At 37.0% G+C, this 22,235-nt stretch overlaps 1 protein-coding gene across 6 annotated transcripts in view; it reads right to left on the bottom strand.

Annotated features, from left to right (window-relative positions):
- Nucleotides 1–4,398: 4,398 nt before the first annotated feature.
- PRKG2 (protein kinase cGMP-dependent 2) overlaps nucleotides 4,399–22,235 on the bottom strand; it is an 85,128-nt gene continuing 67,291 nt past the window's right edge. For all 6 annotated transcript variants that reach the window (XM_045571331.1, XM_036412558.2, XM_036412576.2 and 3 more), the window contains 5 exons: nucleotides 21,252–21,415; nucleotides 17,646–17,768; nucleotides 12,885–12,947; nucleotides 7,005–7,071; nucleotides 4,399–5,202 (listed from right to left, as the gene is read on the bottom strand). In XM_045571331.1, coding sequence (XP_045427287.1) covers nucleotides 5,107–5,202; nucleotides 7,005–7,071; nucleotides 12,885–12,947; nucleotides 17,646–17,768; nucleotides 21,252–21,415 — 513 coding nt within the window. In that variant the 3' untranslated portion in view covers nucleotides 4,399–5,106. The remainder of the gene's footprint in view (nucleotides 5,203–7,004; nucleotides 7,072–12,884; nucleotides 12,948–17,645; nucleotides 17,769–21,251; nucleotides 21,416–22,235) is intronic.

Genomic DNA, 22,235 nt, shown 5'->3' with positions numbered 1-22,235 from the left:
ACCAGGGCTCCAGTTTTATCTGGAGGCCCACCTGGTGGAGGATTGAAACTCCCTCCTTTGGTTGTTGGCAGGATTCAGCTCATCATGTGTTATGTGACAGAGGGCCTCAGTTCCTCACTGGCTGTCGGCCAGAGGTTCCCTCAGATATTTGCCACATGGGCCTCTCCATAGGAAAGTCACATGATGGCAACTGGCTTCCATCAGAGCAAGCAAATGAGAGACCAAGAGAGGGTAAGTAGGACAGAAGCAGTAGGACAGAACCTAGTTTCAGCAGTGATATCAGTTCATTTTTATGTTCCACTAGAGGCCTGGTGCACAAAATTTGTGCATAGGTGGGAGGTGTCCCTCAGCCTGGCCTGCACCCTCTTGCAGTCTGGGACTGATGGCTCTTAACAGCTTGCCTGCCTGCCTGCCTGATTGTCCCTAAATACTCTGCCTGCCTGCCTGATTGCCCCTAACTACTTTCCCTGCCTGCCTGATGCCCCTAATCACTCTGCCTGCCTGCCTACCTGATTGCCCCTAACCACTCTACCTACCTGATCACTCCTAACTGCTCACTTGCCAGCCTGATCACCCCTAACTACCTCTGCCTCGGCTGTCCAGTCTAATTAGCATATTATGCTTTTATTATAATAGGTTTCTTCGAGGGTAGTCATTAGGTTCAGTCAACACTCAAGGAGAAGAGATTATAAAAGGACATGAATACCATAAGCAGGGATCATGGAAGCTTATCACATCCTTTCAAACAGGCAAAGCCCTTCTTGAGTACCTTAAGCATGTGCTATGGATATCCTTTAAAAAAAAAATAAGGCAACTAATAATTGTTTTTCCCACAGCATCTTCACAGAAAAGATTTGTGAGTATTGTTTTTTATTAATGAAGTAAATCATGAATTCATACCCAGGAAACTCACAAAGTTTTTAAAGAAAATGTATCAGCTTGGAATAAGGGATAGAATTAGAAAAGGCATCTCTACTACCAAATATTTACAAGCAAAAAACAGACTAAGAGGTCTATTCAATTATAAATACCACCTATATATCTTATTTTTTTAAAAAGTAACGATGACCCAGAGGGCAGAACCAATATTCTACAAGGTGGAGTTCAGAGCTTTAGAGAATAATTCACAAGGCATATGACTGAGAAATGGTAACATGTATCAGACCAAATTTTAGAATTCTATGGACCAATGACCACTTTGTGCCTCTCATCTTCCCCTTCACAAATGCAAGGATTTGTTGTGGCTATCCTTTGATTGCCTCCCCATTCACTGTTGTGTGAAGTTAGATGACTTTACCTAGTTCGAAGCCTTTCAGGTCTAAAAGAATGTACTCAGGGAATTATACCTTTGAAGCCTCATCCACACCTGAATGGGCTTATATGACAAGTTCCTGGACCCTGATGTATAATGATATATTTTTAAGGAGGCTCTATGGGAGAAATGAATTTATTTTGCATATGGCAGTAATACAAATAATTGGTGGCCGGAAATTGGGGCTTGCTTGCTAATTCTTTGAAATTCTCCTCATTAACAAGTGGAGTCTCTGTTCCCTTCCCTTAAACCTGGAGGGGGGAGGAGGGCTTGTGTTTCCACAACAGAATATGACAGATGTGATGTTAGGCGACTCCAAGATTGAGTCATAAATGATAATACAGCTTCTTCCTTTTATGGTTTGAATACTTGGCTCTTGGAGCTCTAAGCTACCACAAAAGGAGTCTAATTTAAGGACAGCATGCTGTGAGGAACGTTAGCCATAGAGAGAATTTGTTTAGGCACCCTGGTCAGCTGTTCTAGGCTTTGACTAGTCCCAGCCTGGGTCCCAGATATATAGGTAAACAATCCTTCACATGATTTTAGTTCCCAGCCATCAGCTTACTCTTTGAGTAATTTCTACCCTATTGCTCTGGCACAGAGATAACCCACCCTTACCATGTGCTGTCCAAATTTCTGCCCCAGAGAATCTAGAATAATAATTAAATAATTGTTCTAGGTGACTAAGATGTGGGGTAATTTGCTACATAGCCATAGTGACTGGAATGGAGCCACGTAAAAGCATCACAGCTCACGTGTGAATAAAATGCATATTTGAGGTCTATTTTTAGCTTTGGGAGTAGTCAATAGTCAGTGTGTTTATAATTATTTTAGAGTTTTATGCAAATGAGATAATAGATAATATTCTTTGTACAATGCCTGGCAATAAAATACATGGATTTATTATTATGCCAAAATTAAATATATTTATTTCTAAATGGTTATTTTTAATGACCTATAAGTACGCAGATGCTGGCCAATGTTTCAAAGCTTTCCATGTACATCTTCAAGTTACAGATGATTAAAGATATGGTTTGCTTTTCAAAGTCTGAATAAAGCTAGAATTCAAACTTAGGTTTTTTTGATACCAGATCTCTTACTTTTCACCACTACATTCTCCTCCCTCTAGACATTTTAAATTTAGAAAAAATTATGAAAAACTGACCGTACAGAGGAGAAGCTTAAGAATAAAAAATTAACTTTGCACCTAGAAAAGAGAGATTAAGAGTGATTTAACCATTAGGAATATAATGAGTTGTATATAGAAGGATCATTTTCTGAACGTCCTAAGGAGAAAAAAAAAAGAAATATATATCCTTAATTCATAAACAAATAAAACTTAAATATTTAGCAAGCCCTTAATTAAGCACTTCATTTGAGTAAAAGTTAACTCTTCATGTTTGATCATCCACCTTTACTTCATGCTTTAAAGGAAAAAGAAAAGGGTGATATTGAATTTAATTAATATAATTTCGTACCAAGATAAATATGATATCTAAGGTCCAGGACTAAATGATTAAGACCCTTTTAATTCTATTAGAGATAGTAAATAGTATCAGTAGCTCCCATCTATGTAGCATTGATTATTTCATATGTGTCAGCAAACACTCTCTAGATATTTTATTTAATCCCCAAACAAGTCTCAAGTGTAGGTATTATTTTACTGTGCCTTTTTCTACAGGTTAGAAAGCTAATACTCAAAGAAATGAAGTCATTTCCCCCCAAGGATGGCCAGCTAGGAAACAGTGGAATTGGGATTATATGATGGTTCAATCTCTCATTTCTTCATCTTTCTAAAACACGATAAAATCACACATGAATATTACATATTGACATGCCCAGTCACAAGAAAAATACTTGTAGTAGTCTAAGTCGGTTTTTATTTGTATATATGTGGGTCTTTATTGAATTACAACTTTTTATCTCCTTTGAGAATATCATTGCTATTATAACTGTACAACTTTAATATCCACCCATTACATAAATTACCTACATTTAGGTGGGTAATTTAAAAATATATACACAGTAAAACATACAGTACTTACAAACCAAATGCAAATAAAAATCTTTTAAAAATCTTAGAAATTTATTTAAGCAGGTTATGTCAATCCTATTAAAAATGGTTTTTCTATGTACAATACATAGTTTTTAAAAATACTATTCCAGGAAACAAAACTTCTTTGGTTCAGCAAAAGTGTTCTAAATGTGGAAATTCAATTTATTAAGAATGCACCTTCCTGGATTGGACCTCTCTTATCTGGTTTATTTCTTCAGGAAGCATGTAGCTGACTTTCTTTGAATGAAGAAAATATGGGTGGGATGTGGGTAGAGGCTGCTTTTTCCTTAGGACATTTGCATATAAAAATACAATCAGAAGCTTGAATAATGCAATAACTTAGCCCATATTTTTGCTCTGCCAGATCAAAAAGATGCAGAGACAGTCTGCTTCCTATCCATTTTGGAAGGAAGGTGAGGAAGTGATTATAGTTGATACAAAGACACTTTTACTAGTGAAAAACTTAGGTACTGGTGTCTAATGCTATTGAAACTACTATTTGGAAGACTGCATGGAGGAGGCAAGAGGAGGGCAGAAACTAGATTACGCTCCTGCTTTTACATTCCCATCACTTCCTCAGCAGCCTGCCTGCCTTAATAATCTAAAATTATAAACACATCATGACTCAGACGTCTTTACAAAGAGTTAACACAGCAATGATTACAGTGCATCAACATTTACTAATGGCATCTTCATTAAAAATTAACTCTGGTTAGTCTATACTCTTGGTTTATTAATAGCAACAATCATAGAACTGCCTAAAATATCTCAGAGTTTCAAAGAGTCAGCAACCTTACCTATCAGACTTTATTCTCCTCCATATTTAATGGGAAGGAAAAGCCTTTTTTCCTGCATGATTTCTACTTTGATTATTAAAAAAAAACACAAAACAAACACCAACCTTAGACTGTAAGATAAAAACATTTCCAAAAATCCATCACTTAACTGCACATTAAAACCAGCTTTAACAAGGTTTTGAAAAGTCTCTGAGGTATCACAGCTGGTCACAGGAGAATGAAAAATATTTTTGGCTTTTTTTTTTCTAAGTTTCCCTAATGAAATATAATTACCTTGTTGGATTAATTAACTCACTTATTTTAGGGTGCAATACCACTGACTAAATACTCAAACTTGCTTTTCCCTAGACTAATATCAGAAGCACCTTGATACATTTCTAGGTTGAACACAAGTAGAAGTCAAGAGCCTTTTTTGACTACCAAGATTCCTATAAACTGCCACTTTAAGATGTCATAATGCTTACATGGACCTGTTGAGAGCAGGGGAAATCTTCCAAAATTCACCCTTGTTCTTGATGCTATTTGGATGCCTTACTTGCTCAAAGGCAAGACACTTTTTAAACCTTATTAGGACTCAAAGGAGATGAGTATGGATCATGATGTAGCAATAGATTGCAGAGAACACTATGCCCCTTCAACAAAAATGGTTCTGACTGTGGAGAGAACAGGATAGTCTACAACATTTGAGAAAAGCAAAGAATAGAATACATGATCAATTCACAGCATCTAAATAAGACATTATAATTCAGAACCACCTCCATACCCACTAGCATTCACCCACAATCCCTAAGGTGGGCAGGGATTTCTGTTCTCCCATGGTCTTCCAAAAGATATAATACCCCAAAGAGAAAAATAATCAGCATTGGATTGTTGGTGCTTATAGTTCTCTTCTTAGTAGATAGGCAGTAATCATTTGTTTTTTGTTTTTCTTTGTTTTTCTTTCAGAAGTCTTTATCCCAGCCCGACAGCTCATCTGGAGGCACTCCCTTTTCAGGTGGATACTTGTCAAAGTAGCTGTGATCGGTGGGTCCACTGAGCTAAAGGAGAAAGGATTAGAGCAAAGATGAGGGTGATGTTGACTAAGTATACATTTACATATGGATCGTGCTTTCATACCTGAATACAGATTTTAAACTGCAACTACTGGTAAGCTACATGTAAGATCTCAGTCTTGAGATCTCCCCTTTGCACCAAATGGATCTGCTCACTGGACTACACATTCAATGGAAGCTAACTGTCCTGATGAGTTATTACCAACAGAAAAAGTGACAGAAATGATGTCTATTTTTTTTCCAAAATAAAAAATATTTTAAAATCAGAGACTTTAAAAAAATCAAAATCTTTCTACTTTTTAGATTCTCATCAACTTTGAATTTTTATATGGTTAACTGACCATAAAACATTTCCAGAATGCCAAACAAAGAAACAATTAAAATATTATTGATCCCATTGAAAAAATGAAATGGCTTTTTTTTTGCAAATTAGGTGGTTTCCAATTCTTTGCTTTCTAACAAATGTAAGAACCTAATTGAATTATCAGCTGATAGAGCATTAAAAATACTATTTATAATAGAGCATAATGTGCTTTGGAGAGGGTGTCATGCATTTATGGGAACACAATTCTTAACACTTGCATCTACATAGTTGTAAAAAGGAATAAAATTGATGTGGAGTCTGAGTCCATTTTTTAAATAAATAAAATATATCCATAGGCACATTAAATATTTTCTTTATCAAAATAGGTTAGTAATCATTTTAATTTTCATAATATATTTGTGTTGTTTGATACTGCATGCTATAAAAATGTAATAACAGAATCCAGAAGAAATATCTGTGTTGTTACAGAAATTTTGGTGCTCACAGGAACTTTAAAATTTATAAAACTATAATGGAAAGTCATTAAAAAAAATGATTGATTAAAGGTTGCCAAGCATAAAACTATTTTACCTTAGAATAAAATTTTGAAAGGAAACTTAAATGGAAATGTGGAAATATGAATTCAGAGAGAATAATATTTCTGTCTGTATTTTGTAATGACTGGTATCAAATCTCAATGATATAGTAGATATATTTAAAGGGATACAGTGACAGTAGAGCTATATTTTAAAATGTCAATGTTTTCAACATACTAAAAATTATATTCTCCATAATAATTTAAATATACAATACAAAATTCAGATGTCAATCTAAAAATACACAAGGGGAGACATAGATCTCCAAAATTCCCCAGAGAGAACACCGTTTGTAGGGTGCTAATCCAGGTCATTTTTGAGGCAGTGTTCCCCCCAAGTTAGCAAATGTCCTGCTTTTTCTAGAGCTAAGCTGTCCAACCAGTCACCGGTAGTGACTGAGCACTTGAAATATAGCTAGTCTGAATTGACATGTGTTGAAAGTGTAAAATACACTTGGGATTACAAAAACTTAGTATGAAAAAAAAAAAAACTGTAACATCTCATTGATAGTTTATGTTGATTATACATTAAAGTGATAATAATTTAAATATTAATTAAAATTAATGTAACTTATTTATTTTTACCTCTTTTAATGTGGCTATTCAAAGATTTCAAATTACTTATATGATTCATACTTTATTTCTAGAGCCATCTGTCAGTCTAACACTGATAACTTGGGTTTATATGCAATTGATTCCTGAGAGCTGAGATAATGTTCATTAAATAAGAAATACTAGCTAGTCCCTCAATCACAACAGTTACATTTCAACTTAAATTTTAAAAAATATTTAAAAAATCTAAAATCTGTTAAACACATGCACCTAAAATTTGTTTACAAAATCAAATTCCTACAAAAAATTATGAGAACAATACAGTGGATACCATACCTCTCTTCGTAAAGGTGATGGAAGGTTCCGTGCTTTTAATCCCTCCCAATTAAAACCACTTAACCACCTGAGAAATGAGAAAAGTACAAAGAAATATTACTTGCCTGAAAACTACTAGCATGTTAGTTATCTATCAAGCCATTTCATGGTCTGTTCCCTGCCAGCAATGTGGTCGGAGGGAAATACTGGACCATGCTGGTTGTCTGGCCTCACATTAAATCAGGGTGGGGAACATCTGACCCCTGGGCCATATTGTCCTGCAAAATCATCTGGTCTGAGATTGCCAAGGCAACCACAGGCAAAACTTAAAATTCAATTAATCTAGGAGCTTTTTTGCATAGCAACATAAATTTATATTAAGTAAATTATATTAAGTGAATGATATTATAAATATCCAAATGGCCCACAGAAGAAAAAGGTTCCCTACCCCTGCATTAAATCCATGCCCACTAACCCCAAAGAGCAGTTAATGCTGCCCCGTAATCAGTCTAGTGCACATGTGTCAAACACAAGGCCCGCAGGCCAAATCCGTCCTGCCAGGCCTTGCAATGTGGCCCGCACCGCGCTGTCATCACTGCACTCCGCTGCGTTTCCATCACAATGACAGTTTATGACTGTTCAGTAAACCATTCGGCCCGTGATTTAGGCTGGATTTTAGATTTTGGCCCCTTCTCTGATTGAGTTCGACACCCTAGTCTAGTGTGAAAGGCCAAGTCTTTACAATGCCTTTGCTATAAGCCATAAGGCCTTACAAAACCATCCATTCCACCACCACCTGTCTCTCACCTTACGACTGTCCTGTACTTCTCTTCTCTCTTCCTTGCTCATTTATTTATTCACCATTGTTTCAATAAGCTAAGGATGCTCCTACTTTAACCTTTGCACTTAAGACCTTATGGCTAGATTGCCTTTTTTCAAAAATTTCCACATGGTTTGTTCCCTCAACACCTTCAGGTCTTTTCTCAGAAATCATCTTCTTAGCAATATCTTTTTTAGCCATATGTCTAATTTTGCAAGCCTTTCCCTATTCCAACCTCCACACACTTTTTTATCCCCTTTCTCTGCTTTATTCCTCCTCCGTAGCACTTACTGCTAAATAATGATCTGCTATACACTATCTTATATAATAAAAGCCTAATATGCTAAGTGTCTGGTCATCTAGTCATCCATTCAACCAATCAAAGCCTAATATGCTAATGATATGCTAAGGCTACTCAATTGCTCACTATGATGTACACTCACCACCAGAGGGAAGATGCTCCAACTGGTAGGACAGCTTGCTGCTTGGGTCTGGCCAATCGGGATTGAGAGAGATGGGCCAGACATGTCCTGGAGCCCTCTCTTGGTTCCTTCCCAGCTGGCCAACTTCCTGTATCGCTTTCTGGCCTGGATGAAGCACCAGTGGGGTCCCTTGGCCTAGCCTGCACCCTCTCACAATTCAGGACCCCCTTGGGGATTGTTGTAGAGCCAGTTTTGGCCCGATCCCACTCAATCAACACAGGAACTGTCCTCTGGTGGTCAGTGCATTCCCACTGGGGGAGCTCGACTCAGCCAAGAGCCAGGCTTAAGCCATCAGTTGGACACCTCCCAAGGGCTCTAGGATTGCAAGAGGGCATAGGCCAGGCTGATGGACCCATTTAGTGCACTAATTTTGTTCACTGGGCCTCTAGTTTAATTATATTATTCATTTTCTGTCTTTCTCACTAGAATGCAAGCTCCAGGAGGCAGTGGTTTTTGTCTCTTTCTTTTCTTCTGTGTCCCTAACAACTGACACAGAACAGGACCTCACTATGTCTTTTGAATAACTGAATCACTCTACAAGAGAATATACTTACACAGGACTTCTTACTATAGTGTCTTGTGATGTCACACTGTGGTGGCAATACTCCTACTCACATGGATCTAAGAGGCTCCAAGATTAAAAAGTACTTTACAGTAATCTGTAATGGAATCAAGCTGATAGCCAGATGAAGTTTTTTAATTTATTGCTTCCACATCACTAATCTAAAAAGGCTGATTGAGTCTTTAGGACACATGTAAAGCATTGTGGGCTAGAAACACAGCACTCAGACACAATGTACTTGGTCTCTTGGAATCTTATAAGGAACATGGATATTACTGTTCTAGATCCACTGATCTTTTCTATTGGGACACCGATGTCAGGTCAGGCATCAGTTATGAACCAAAATGTTAATGAAAAGTCAGTTTGCTCCAAGACGTCAAAGAAAGAAAGAAAAACAAAGGCCCTGCTTTTAAGATGCTTTGATTTTGGTGAAAGGTGAAAGAAACATACACACACACACACACACACACACACACACACACACGGAAACAATATAAATACTTGAGTGAATTTTAGGTACTAATAATACTAGGAAAATTAAAGAGAAAATAGCAATAATGACGGGGATGGGGATGGGGATGGGTTAGAGGAGGCTGTTTTAGTGAGAGTGGTATTTGAAGAAAGGATATTTGAAATAAAGCCAAAATGAAAAGAAGAGGGAAGCCATAGGAAGATCTGTGGCCAGAGTCTTCCAAGTGGATGGAATGAACTTCAGTGTAGTGAATTCAGGGAAAACTAGGAAAAAATTATGTCTGAAAAATGGCTAGAGGCCAAACCATGTAAGGCCTTGTAGGACACAGTAAGGAACTAGAGTTTTATGCATAACAGGAAGCCAATAAAAAGTTCTAAGTAAATGATACAATCTAGATGTATTTTCAAAAAATAATTCTGACCACTATGTGGAGCATGGTCACGGGGGAGAGCATGGGACTGGGGTTGTGGGGGTGTGAGGCTTCAGGAGCTGACACATTTCTCTGTCTATTGGCCACACCAGAAATTATACTCTTTTATCCGTTTCAGTCTCTCTCATCCCTGGAGTGGGTTTTGGTTCAATCCTTGACTGGATTTCCCACTGCATGCCTAAATTTAGGAAGAAAAAAAGTAGAAAAAACACCAGCGAGGACAGGTTCTAGAACATTCCATTTCAGGTGTCATTCTTACCCCAAAGTGCCATTTTGGAACAAGCTACTGAGACACTAGTCAAAGAGTGGGAGTCAAGCAGCAATCCCAGCTGTACGGATTCCCTTGTTCTCGCTACCAAACCACAGACGTCCTCTCCTTGATCCACCCATCGGCTTCTTTGCACATACTAATGGTCCATTTTAAGGATTTTCAGGTTTCCCATTCTGCAGATTCTTTTCATTTGACACTAAACACTGACACAATTCCTTTTAACATACTTTACAATGCTCTCTTCCCAGAAGCTACTTGATAAATATTAACAAAAATCATTACTGTTAACTCTACTGTATCAAAGAGCCTATGCATTTCTTGCTGAGTACTTGTTACAATTTGACTTATGGCATTATTTATTTGACATGAGTGGCTATTCACTTAACACTTGGCCTTTTGACACTAACCAAATTTTAAGTAGTGCACATGCCAGCATGTACTCATGTGTGAAAAATATTCACCAAAGAAATATTAGCAGCGACAGCACAGAAATTGCTTCTTTATTTTTAGAAGACTTGTTGAAGCTATTCTTGAGAGTAATTTTAAAGACTAGAAATAATAAAGATAATGAGAAGACACTCAAAACAAATTATTCCTCTACCAACGGGAAAGATTTAATTGTACCCTACAAGTATATTATCTCTTTTCTCAGAGAAGTGTCGGGAGACATAATTGGTGCCTAGTTTAATAGGTTAGCCCATAAACAGGGAAGGGAGAAACTTTATTTTTAAGAAAGATGATTAAAGACAATGGGCAAACATACTGCATTGTTTTTAAATACAAAGTGAAAATGAATAGTTCTCCAAGAAAATGATAAAAGCTTTACTTTGGAGAAGAATGGAAAAATCTGATGGCAAATTTTAGAAAGTTTTTTTTTTTTTTAATATTGAGAATAATAAACTGGGTAGAGAAGCTATATACTTTGGGGACTTGTGGAAGATTTTAGACTACTACTTCTATTTGAAGGCAGAGAGAGATCTATTTTTCAGGACTCCCTCCCCCAACTTTATATCTTAAAACAAACAAACAAACAAAAAACTATGAAAGTAGAATAAAATAAGGTGGGGTGTGTATGTGGTTTTTTTGTGGTTTCTTTTGCCCCTCTGGGCTTACCATAAGGCACTGTGTAAATCTGATACATCTTACTAGTGCACTCTACCCTACACATTGTTCTCTGACTATACAGATACGTGGCAAACAAACAAACAAACAAACAAACAAAAAAAAAAACCAACATCCTGCCTCTTAAAAAGAGAACAAATTAATCCATACAACGAAAAAATTGAAAACTCTTCATTACGATGCTAAGGTGAGAAAATGTTCTGGCATCAATTAGCATGTGTGTTCAATCACAATTTGACGCTACATTTAAATGAGCCTCAGGTAAATTAAAATAAAACAAAACAAAAAAAAAACACCCTGAAATCTATTAACAATTCTATCACTCTGTTCCCCAATTATCCCAAAGAAAAAAAGAAAAACATGAAGATGCTTTTTTAATCAAATAATGAGGGGAAATATATTAAAAGGAAAACTTTAATTGGCAGAACACTTATTTGTTCCATATGAATGGTGTGTTCCATGTGTCATATTATAATGCGATAGAAAGTTGTGGTAATAGCTTGTATGAAAATGGTACATTGGAATCTAAGACAAGTAATAAACATTACACTGAAGGTAATCCAAAGGTAATCTAAAGAACAACAAAATACTCTAAACATTTTAATGTCTATAAAATCCACAGATATCCCTCCCTCCCTCCCTTCTTCCCTCCCTCCCTCCCCTCCTTCTCTCCCTTCCTCCCTCCCTCTTTACAATGTTGAATACATGGCATTTTTTCAAGAAAGTTCATGAATAGATAGAGCAGGGTTGGCAGCTGCATCATCAATGTTAGAAAAATGAATAGTGTTTTTATCCAGCAGCATTTCCCCTTTATTTTCACACAGAGTAGATGTACCCTAAGTCTTCAGTAAAAATATCCAGAGAGGAATGTAATATTGAGAGGTGTTTTCATTTCTGAAAGTGAACACATCAGTGTGTTCAAAGGTTTTCAATAATGAAATTCTCATATTTATTTTTTATACTAGCAATAGGTGATGTATTATATCTGTAAAGCATAAGCAAAATTAAAACATCTTGAGGACTAGAGAATTTAGCAAGGTATGGATTTGAAACAAAAATCTTAAAGGCTTGAACTTCCACATATAACCAGTTGAGAAAGGCTATCTCATGGAAGTTCTCTACGGTTCTAAAGGAGAGATTTAGAAATTCACAGAACTGAAAAGGTCCATGTGAGATTACTACATAAGGTCAAAATATTGTTTTTGGGAAATCAATGTACTTTACCCAAAAAGTAAAACACAACATGAGGCTTCAGAATTTGGAAAGATGGTGAAAGAAAAATGACACTTAAAATAAATGTATAATATTAATAAAAACTGAAATGCAGTACTGCTTAATGGTTAATTTAGCTGATCAATTCTCTTGAATATCAACAATAACTATATTCTATTTTAATTACAAATCAAATGTGAAAATTAGAACAATTCATTTACAGAAACTAAGCTGATTTTAAAATTAAAATAAAGATTGCAGTAGATAAAAAACTAAGTTGCTATAACTTGAGGATATGATTTTATAACTTGTTTTAAGCTTATGATATGAATTTCCAGCATTAGAAAAATCATTTTGAGAATGATTATTGTGACTGCATCTAGTAAAACACAAATTATTGTAAAATGCCAAAAAAGAAAAACTGAGAGTGTGTAAAGGAACCCTTGTAGCTTACTGAGAGAAGCTTCAAGATTAGCACAGTTTTCTATAAATTTCTATATTTTTTTCTGAGCAAAGAAGTAACTATGTACCTGTGTTTCTTAATGTCATTGATTCCATTCTTCAGATTTCCAAGCCTTTCTGTTGGATTTTGCCTAAAGTAATAATTGTTAAAAGATGGTTAATAAAAGTTATGATTGAGTAAATTTTAAAATTTAACATTTCTTTATTATTTCATTAACGTATTCAACAATATTCATAGACGAGGCATCTGGGTAGAAGGGGTTAAGAGGCACATACTCTAGGGGAGCTACTGTCAAGTTAGAGTTAGGAATATATCTACATCTATATCTATAATAATAACATATAACATAAACATATATCTATACTTATATCTTTATGTACATATCTATATTTCTATCTATATCTATAGATCTACTAGTGCTTTAAATGCACTATAAATGAATATGTAAAAGAACAGGAGGGGGCTATTTTACCAACTCTGCTGAGAAAATCAGATAAAGCTTTAGAGAATCATTTACACCTCAGCTGGAAGCATGCAGAAATTTCTGTTGGCAACCCACAGCTAGGTTTCAAGTTCTGTATTTATTAAATTTTCATGCTTTTTAAGTTCAACTGTGCAAGGGTGGAGGGGGGAAACAGCAACAAAGTAAAATTCAAACAAAATTATATAACTCTTCTGTTCCCCAATAAATTATTTTTAATGGTAGATAGAAATTTGGGAGTAATTGAAAATAAGGCCAGGGCCGCTGTCCAAGTTGGTGGTGCAGGAAGAACCTAAACTCAACTCTTCCCGTGGACTCACCGAATCTACAACTACATATGCAGTAATTCTCCCTGAAAAAGACCTAAAAGCTAGCTGAACAGTTCCCTCAACCCCGGCCGCACCTAGCCAGAGGTTCCTCGCCTTCTTATGCACAGTCTCTGGGAAGATGCTTGTCCTGGGGCCTCCTCAGGGCCCTGGCCTATGATACCCTGCAGCTCCGGTACTCAGGGGCTTGGGCATGAAGGTCTGCCTTCCACACCTGGCATGGTGAGCATCAGCTGCCATGGGAGCCTTGCCTCAGGAGTCGCCTCTTTGGACAATACTATCAATACTTGTGAGTGTGTGGGGGGTGGGGGAGCAGCATCAGAGGCAGTGATTTGATGTCTATAGTGGGCCCGCTGGACAATCCCACCCCCCACCCCACCCCCGGAGGCGCCATGATGGTCTTGTCTAGACTGCTGGCAGAGGGCTTCAAGTCTGTGACTGGAGACTGCAGGTGGAGGACCCCGGTATCCATAGGACTCTGTCAGCATCAGGAATTGGAAAGATCCATTTTCCTGGTTCCTCCCCTGCCGCGGGGATGCTGAGCTGGGGGCTCCACAGGCCCCTTGCCGCCCCCGTCTCCCCCGCTGCAAGGCAGGCCGGGGTGTGGTCTCCGGGCACCGGACTCTGGGCTCTCGCCCCAGAGGCTCCTTTCCTCCTGCCTCACGGCCATGGCTTTGACATAGAGCTCGCGCTGCCACTGGTGATGCAAGCTCAGAGTCCGGCTCCCAGTCCTCTGGCCAGACCCCACCTCTCCCTCCTCGGCCAAGAAGCATACGTTGGGCTCCCATTGCCGGGGCAATGATGCCAGCATCTGGTATGGGCGCCGCCATTTTTGTAGTGGATTGATGGCTAATTTACATATTACTCTTTTATTATATAGGATAGCATTAGAAGTACTAGAGTGATTAGGAAAGAAAAACAAAAGACCTCCACACTGGTAAGGGAAAAGTCAAACAGTTACTATTCGCAGATGACATTATTTTATGTGTAGAAAACCCTAATAACTCCACCAAACTATTGTATATTGCAAAGCTACATTAATCAAAACAGTGTAATAGTGGCATAAAAACAGACACATAGATCAACGGAACAGAATAGAGAGCCAAGAAATAGGCACATGTACATATGAACAATTAATTTATGTCAAAGGAGGCAAGAATATACTATGGGGAAAAGATAGTCTCTTTAATAATGATGTTGGGAAAGCCGGACACCACATGCAAAAGAATACTATCTTTTACCACACACAAACACAGAGAGAGATATCTCTAAATGGATTAAAGATTTGAATGTAAAAGCTGTAATCCTAAAACTCCTTTAAAAAACACAGTAGGTAGTAATCTCATGGTAATGATTTTTTGGATCTGACTCCAAAAGCAAAGGCAACAAAACCAAAAATAAATAAATGGAACTACATAAAAATAAAAAGTGTTTACATAGCAAAGAAAACCATCAACAAAATGAAAAGACAACCTACAGAATGAAAGAAAATATTTAAAAATCACATATCTGATAAGGAGTTAATATCCAAAATGTATAAAGTAATCATACAACTTGATAGCAAAAGAAAAAGCAATTAAAAATGGGCAGAAAATCTAAATAGATGTTTTTCAAATACAGATGGCCAACTGGTACATAAAAAGGTGTTCAACATAATTACCCATCAGAGATATGCAAATCAAAACCACAATGAAATTTCATTTTATACCTGATAGAATGCTTATTATCAAAAAGTCTACAAATAACGTGTTGGCAAGGAAATAGAGATAAGAGAACCCTTGCACATTGCTCTTAGAAATATAAATTGGTATAACCACTATGGAGAACAGTATGGTGGTTCCTCAAAAATTAAAAATAGAATAATAATATGATCCAACAATTCTACTTCTAGGTATTTATCCAAAGAAAATAAAAACACTCATTCAAAATCACAGATGCCTCCTATGTTCACTATAATATTATTTACTAATGGTCCAGTGCATAGATTTGTGCACATTGAAAGGAAATTAATTAGAAGAAAGATTCATGCAAAAATTACATTATTGCAAAATATTACATGTCAAAATAGAATATATAATATAGATTATAAAAGTAAAACACGTGCACTTGGCACCAGTGAGAACTTTATATGCATCACACATGCACAATTCAACATTTATTTTTAAATTGCTAATGCACACCATATGTACCCATCGGTCAGATGGATCTATGGACGGTCACATAGCCTTTTATTCATATAGATAATAACCAAGTTATAAAATCAACCTAAGTGTCCATCAGTGGATGAGTAGATAAAGAAGATGTGATGTTCACCAATGGATAGCAGATAAAGAAGATATATATAATGGAATACTATTTAGGCAGAAAAAAAAAGAAAAAAATAAATCTTGTCATTTACAACATGGATGAACCATGAAGGTATTATGCTAAGTGAAATAAGTACTGTAGGATATAACTAATATGGGGAATCTAAAAATAAAACAAATAAACCAACAAAACAAAATCCATAGATTTAAAGAACAAAATAGAAGTTGCCAGAGGGGAGTAAGGTAGAGGTGGACAAAATGGGTGAATGAGATCAAGTCCAAACTTCCAGTTGTAAAATAAATAAGTTATGATGACATAATTTACACCATGGTGATTATGGTTAATAATATTGTAGCCAATATTTAAAAGTTGTCAAGAGAGTAAACCTTAAAAGTTCTCATTCCAAGAGAGAAAAATTTTTTTTTATAACTGTATGGTGACAGACGATAACTAAACTTATTGTGATAATCATTCTGCAATGTTTATGAATATCAAGTCATTACATTGTACATGAAAAACCAATATAATATTATATGCCCATTATACCTCAATAAAAAAAAATAATAAAATAAAATAAGGCTAGAAGAGTGCTTTGTAAAAAAAAATAAAAATTGAAAGAGCGCATATAGTAACCCTTAAAAATTACCATTGGTTTTTCTCTCAAAATAACAAGATTATAAATTAGCTAGAAGCCCGATACACAAAATTCATGCACTGGTGTTGGGGGAAGGGGGCTGTCCCTCAGCCTAGTATGCACCTTCTCCAATCTGGAATCCCTCAAGCGATGCCCGACTCCCCTTTTAGCCCAATCTTAGGATTAGGCCTAAACAGGCAGTCAGACATCCCTCTCACAGTCCAGGACTGCTGGCTCTCAACTGCTAATCTGCCTGCCTGCCTGATTTTCCCTAACCACTTCTGCCTACCAGCCTGATTACCCCCTAACCATTCCCCTGCCAGCCTGATTAATACCTAACTGCTCCCCTGCCAACCTGGTCACCCCCAACTGCCTACCCCTGCAGGCCTGGTCCCCCCAACTGCCCTCCCCTGCAGGTTTTATCCCATCCCAACAGCCCACCCCTGCAGGCCTGGTTGTCTCCAACTGCCTTCCCATGCAGGCATGGGTCTCCCCAAATTATCTTTCCCTACAGGCCCGGTCACCCCCAACTGCTTTCCTCTGCCAGCCCGGTCACCCCTAACTATCCTCTCCTGCAGACCTCTTCACCACCATCTGCCCTCCCTTACAGGCCTGGCCCCTCCCAACTGCCCTCTGCTGTTGGCCTGATTGCATACAACTGCCTTCCCCTGCTGGCCATCTTGTGGTGGCCATCTTGTGTCCACATGGGGGCAGCCATTTTTGACCACGTGGGGCAGCCATCTTGTGTATTGGAGTGTTAGTCAATTTGCATATTACCTCTTTATTATATAGGATTACTCTTTTATTATCTAAGGTTAGTGGTTCCATTTTGCTCTAACAGATAAGAATGACTCCTGAAGTAACCTGAAAATTTTAAATCTCTGTGATTCTTTAACATAAGGTAAATTTAAACTTCCAGTATAGACTGCAACACTGAAAAGAATTTTCCTTAATTATGATTTAACTACAGAGAAAAGTACAGAAAGTAAATATATATCTAACTTAAAATGTGCAGAGACAAAAATAAGAAATCTTCACACTTTCCCAAGAATAAGAGGTTTCTACTAGTGTCATTCTCACCTGCAAAGCCTCCTAATCAAATCCTCAGGTTTTCTTGTTATTTTTCTGGAAAAATCCATTTTTTCAATTCCTTTGAGGATCAAATTGTAGGTCATCATTTGGTCAGTCCCAGAAAATGGTGGGCTAGAGAAAAGACAAAATAGGACACTAGGACCAGGCTCTGAGATAGATGTACAACTAAGACTTTCTTCCCTCCCACCCTTCATTATTCCCTCCCTCCCTTACCCCTGTATCCTTCTCTCCCTCTCTCCCTCCCTCCCTCTCTCCTTCCCTCTTTCCCTCCCTCCTTCTCTTTCTCCCTTCTTTCCTTCTTCCTCCTTTCTCTTGCATTAGTTGCTCTATGACAAGTCTGGAGAAATGGTAGAAAATAATTTCATCAATTTCACATCACTTAACAAATTATACATACAAGTAATTGCTCACCTGTTGATAATCACTAAAAAGAAAAAGTGGGGGACAACAGAGAGGTGTCTCATAAGTTGACAGTGGAGCAGAAGTATGAATGAAGAGAAGGAGTGAATGAACCACACCTTTAGCGGTGGTCAGAAAATTCCAAGACAGCAATACAAAGGCCATGAATCAGGATGGGTATGGGTTGTTCTTGGAGCTGTGAGGAGGGCAGTGTTGCCAGTGGAGAGAATAAGCAGGAGAAAGGAATTTAGGAGATTGTCACAATGTTATATAGATCTTCTGGGCTATGATAAGTACCTGGGGTATATTGTGAGTCAAATGATCTAATTTACAGCAGCCATACTAAACCTTTTTTTTTCTTTCTTTCTTTCTTTCTTTAATGTGTGGAGTATAAACTGTGATGGTGATAGTGGTGGAGGAAGGCAGGCCTGGCAGCCTGGACTAGGATGGTAGTGGTGAAAGTAATGAGATGTGGCTGGATTCTGGATTTATTTAGACAGCAAAGCAAACAGGATTGGCTGATAGGTGAAGATGATGTAAGGTAGAAAGAAAGAATTTGGGAATGATGGCCTAGTGTTTTGACCTACTGAATGGAGCTATATTGATTCAGAAAAGAATGATTTGGATGGTTTGTAGGGGTGCAGAGCACATTAGGAGGAATGAAGAGTTATGTTTCAACATAAAATAGAGATGCTAAGCAGGCAGCTAAATTTCTGAGTCTGACATTTATGGAAGAGGTTAGAGCTGGAGGTATGATTCTGAGAAGTTACCATTCAGTATTTAGGATTGTGGAGCTTGATGATCACCCAGATGGAAGAGAGATCAAAACCACAAGTGGCTCAATACTTAGAAGTCAGGATGATGAAGGGGACCCAGTAACGGAAACTGAGATGGAGCCACAAGTATGGGAAAGAAATGGGAGAGAGAGAGAGGTCCCGTGAGGAGAGTATTTCAAGGGAAGAGTTGCTAAGATGAGAAAGAAAGAACTGGGAATTGAATTGAATACCATTTTAATGCATACACTTTGCTTTAATAAACACTTCATAATCTATTCTACTGTGCCCTTTAATATTTGAAAAAGAAAGATGATGTTCATGAACTGCTTGCTGTTTGTCAGTCATGCTTGAGAACTCTTTGATGTTGAGAGTCTCCACTCTGTATAATAAACTTGTAATCAGGTCAGTGTGCTAATTTTCAACAATCTGTTTCGCTCATAAAGAAAAGTAGGTGTAAAAACCGGTTTGGCTCAGTGGATAGAGCATCAGTCTGCAAACTGAAAGGTCCTAGGTTCGATTCCAGTCAAGGGCATATACCCAGTAGGGGATGTGCAAGAGGCAGCTGATTAATAATTCTCTCTCATCGATGTTTCTAACTCTCTGTCCCTCTCTCTTCTTCTCTTGTAAAAAAAAAAAAAATCCATAAAATATATTTTTTTTTAAAAAGGAAAAGAAAAGGAGGTAGGAAGCAAAAAACATGGCTATAATATTTTCAACTCGTTTATATATTTACAACTATATTGGATTTTTTTTTTTGTTATTTTTTTCATTTACCTCCTGAATCTAGAAATTCAGGGCATATAAAATTAATTTTTCTTGTGCTCTACCCTGGAAACATTTACCAACTTTTTTATGATAGCTCAATGCACTTTAGCAATTCCAAATTACTGGGATTTCCTCCCCTCTTCTCTATTCCCTCATTTTATTTTCCTTCACCTTTAACAATTTATCCCAGTTTGTGAAGATTGAAATGTTTATTCTTCAGTGACGTAAGGGAAATATCATGTGTCTCTTAGAAATGCAGCTAACAAATTTTTCATGGATGAGAAAACAAATTCATGAAATAGAATTCCTTGTTTTTCAAGACCTTAAGCAACTTTTTCTCTGAATGACTATCTGAATATTCTTCCCTTCTTTCCTTCAAAATTTTAAGCAATTAATATTTGAAATTTATTACAGATAATATAATCTTTCATACCCATTTGCTCAATGCATGTTGACAAGGATATAGAATATAGTCATAGGTAACTAGACATTAAAATTTGTAATGTAAAAAGTTCAAGAAAATTCTGTAAAACTCTTTTTGTAAAATATGTGTTGAGACGAACTCCCATCATTGGGTTCATTCTGGTATTTTCTTATGCCATTCCACATGCAAATCCTTCCTGAAATTAAGGCTGAGAATATTTGCTTATAAATGTTTATAAGGATGATCAAATCAGTAAATGAACAGTGGAGGTACAGAATTAGAAAGATAACTGATCCAAATCTGGTAGGTATGTCCATGCACTATCCTGCATGACATATATGTAATGAAAAATGCATCACATTTAGTCAGAAGATCTGGGATGAAATCCCCAGTCTTATACAGATAGCTCACTGCCCTGGTGTTCTAATCTATAATATCTAAATCATAAAATAATCAAAATTTAAATTGTAAAATGGTGATAAAGAGTTCTGCTTTACCTTCCATGCAAGTTTTCACACAGGTAAGTGCTCTGTAAACTAATTTATTTTACAAATATGAGTTGATATTACATATAGCCTATATATGTATGTGGGTGCGCATGTGTACATATAAATATGTGTGTGTGCATGTTGAATATTTGGAATCTTGGATTCATTAATATACCCCCTTAATCTTTTTGGGAATGACAATTCAATTTTAATTGCTAAGACCCCTGCTGTGTCATGTTTTTGTTAATTAGCACCTCTAGAAAGCAGATGACAAGGGGAATGAAATTTAATTCCAGCAATGTAGCTTTCTCTTAGCATTTCTGGTTAATGATTTATTGGTAAGATAGAAGAACATGGCTAAATTTGGTTTAATTGATCAATGAATTCAATTGAAACATAATTACTACTTTATCAATTACAAAAATATACAACATGAAACAATAATATAGCCTACAACTTTAATTCCTTTTCTTAATCTTATGCTGAATTATCAAAACCTTCACACATTTAATATGTTATCTATACTAACAGGGCTTGCCATTCTAGATAAACCATAGCATTCTGTGTTCCTTTCTTTTACCTTCCTGTATCTTTTCTCTATATTATAAACTATCAAGCATACCATGTGTGAAATAATGTAGAGATGAAAAGGCATCACATTCCAAAATGTTATGCTCTTAAATCATTAGTTATTTTGGCACTTCTTTGCAGAAGAGGCAGAACACAATTTGAAAGGACTTACTTGCCAGTCAGGAGCTCATACACTAGAATTCCCAGGGACCAGAAATCCACACTGAAGTCGTGGCCTTTGTTGAGAATGACTTCAGGGGCTACATACTCTGGGGTCCCACAGAATGTCCATGTTTTCTGTCCAGATCCTATTTTCTTAGCAAATCCAAAGTCAACCTGGAAAAAAATGTCAAGGAAATTTTCAGAGACCATAAAACTCACATTCCTTTTAAGAGTTCGCTTAACTTCCCCAATCTTCCTCACTCTCATCCTTCCCTATACACACACACACTCATTCTCTCTCTCTCTCTCTCTCTCTCTCTCTCTCTCTCTCTCTCTCTCTCTCTCTCTCTCTCTCTCTCTCTCTCTCTCTCTCTCATTCTTCCCCACACACGCACACACACACTGACCCTGCTGTTTATTCTTTTATAGGGCCAAGTGTAAATCTAATTACACTGGACACACATCTGCACTCGTAATCCCTAGAGGAAAGCTTTAGCAAGGAGAGATCAGAACAACATGTGTACAGCTCAGAGCAAGCAGGACTCAAGTCATTTTCAAACCAATGGTGGCATTCATTGGGAAGAGGCGAGAAGGGGGAAGCCATTGACTTGAAAGCCCATCAGAGAGGAAAAAATAATATCAGAATTGAGAGTTTGGAAAAGGATTAATGTTGAAAAAAGGGGATTTAAAATTCTTTTTTTCCCCAAAAAAAATTCTTGACAGTCTTTAAAAACCATTATGCACAATGTCTGCACCCTCTCAACTTTGACAATCCAAAGAAAAAGCCAGAATCATCCCATCTGGCCTTTGGCTAGATTCTGTACCCTTTCAGTGGTGATGGTGAGTAGCACCTGCATTAACTTATTTATTCTGAATATAATATTAATTTAGCCAGCACCCAGTATAGGACAGGCTCTTGAATAAGCATACAGATACAGAGTTGCCTACGAGAAGCTCAGTGTGTTGAGAATACTTACCCATATGTGATTAATGT

The sequence above is a fragment of the Pipistrellus kuhlii genome, unplaced genomic scaffold, assembly GCF_014108245.1.
Source record: "Pipistrellus kuhlii isolate mPipKuh1 unplaced genomic scaffold, mPipKuh1.p scaffold_m20_p_1, whole genome shotgun sequence".
Taxonomy (NCBI): domain Eukaryota; kingdom Metazoa; phylum Chordata; class Mammalia; order Chiroptera; family Vespertilionidae; genus Pipistrellus; species Pipistrellus kuhlii.
This window is presented reverse-complemented; position numbering and strand designations above follow the sequence as displayed.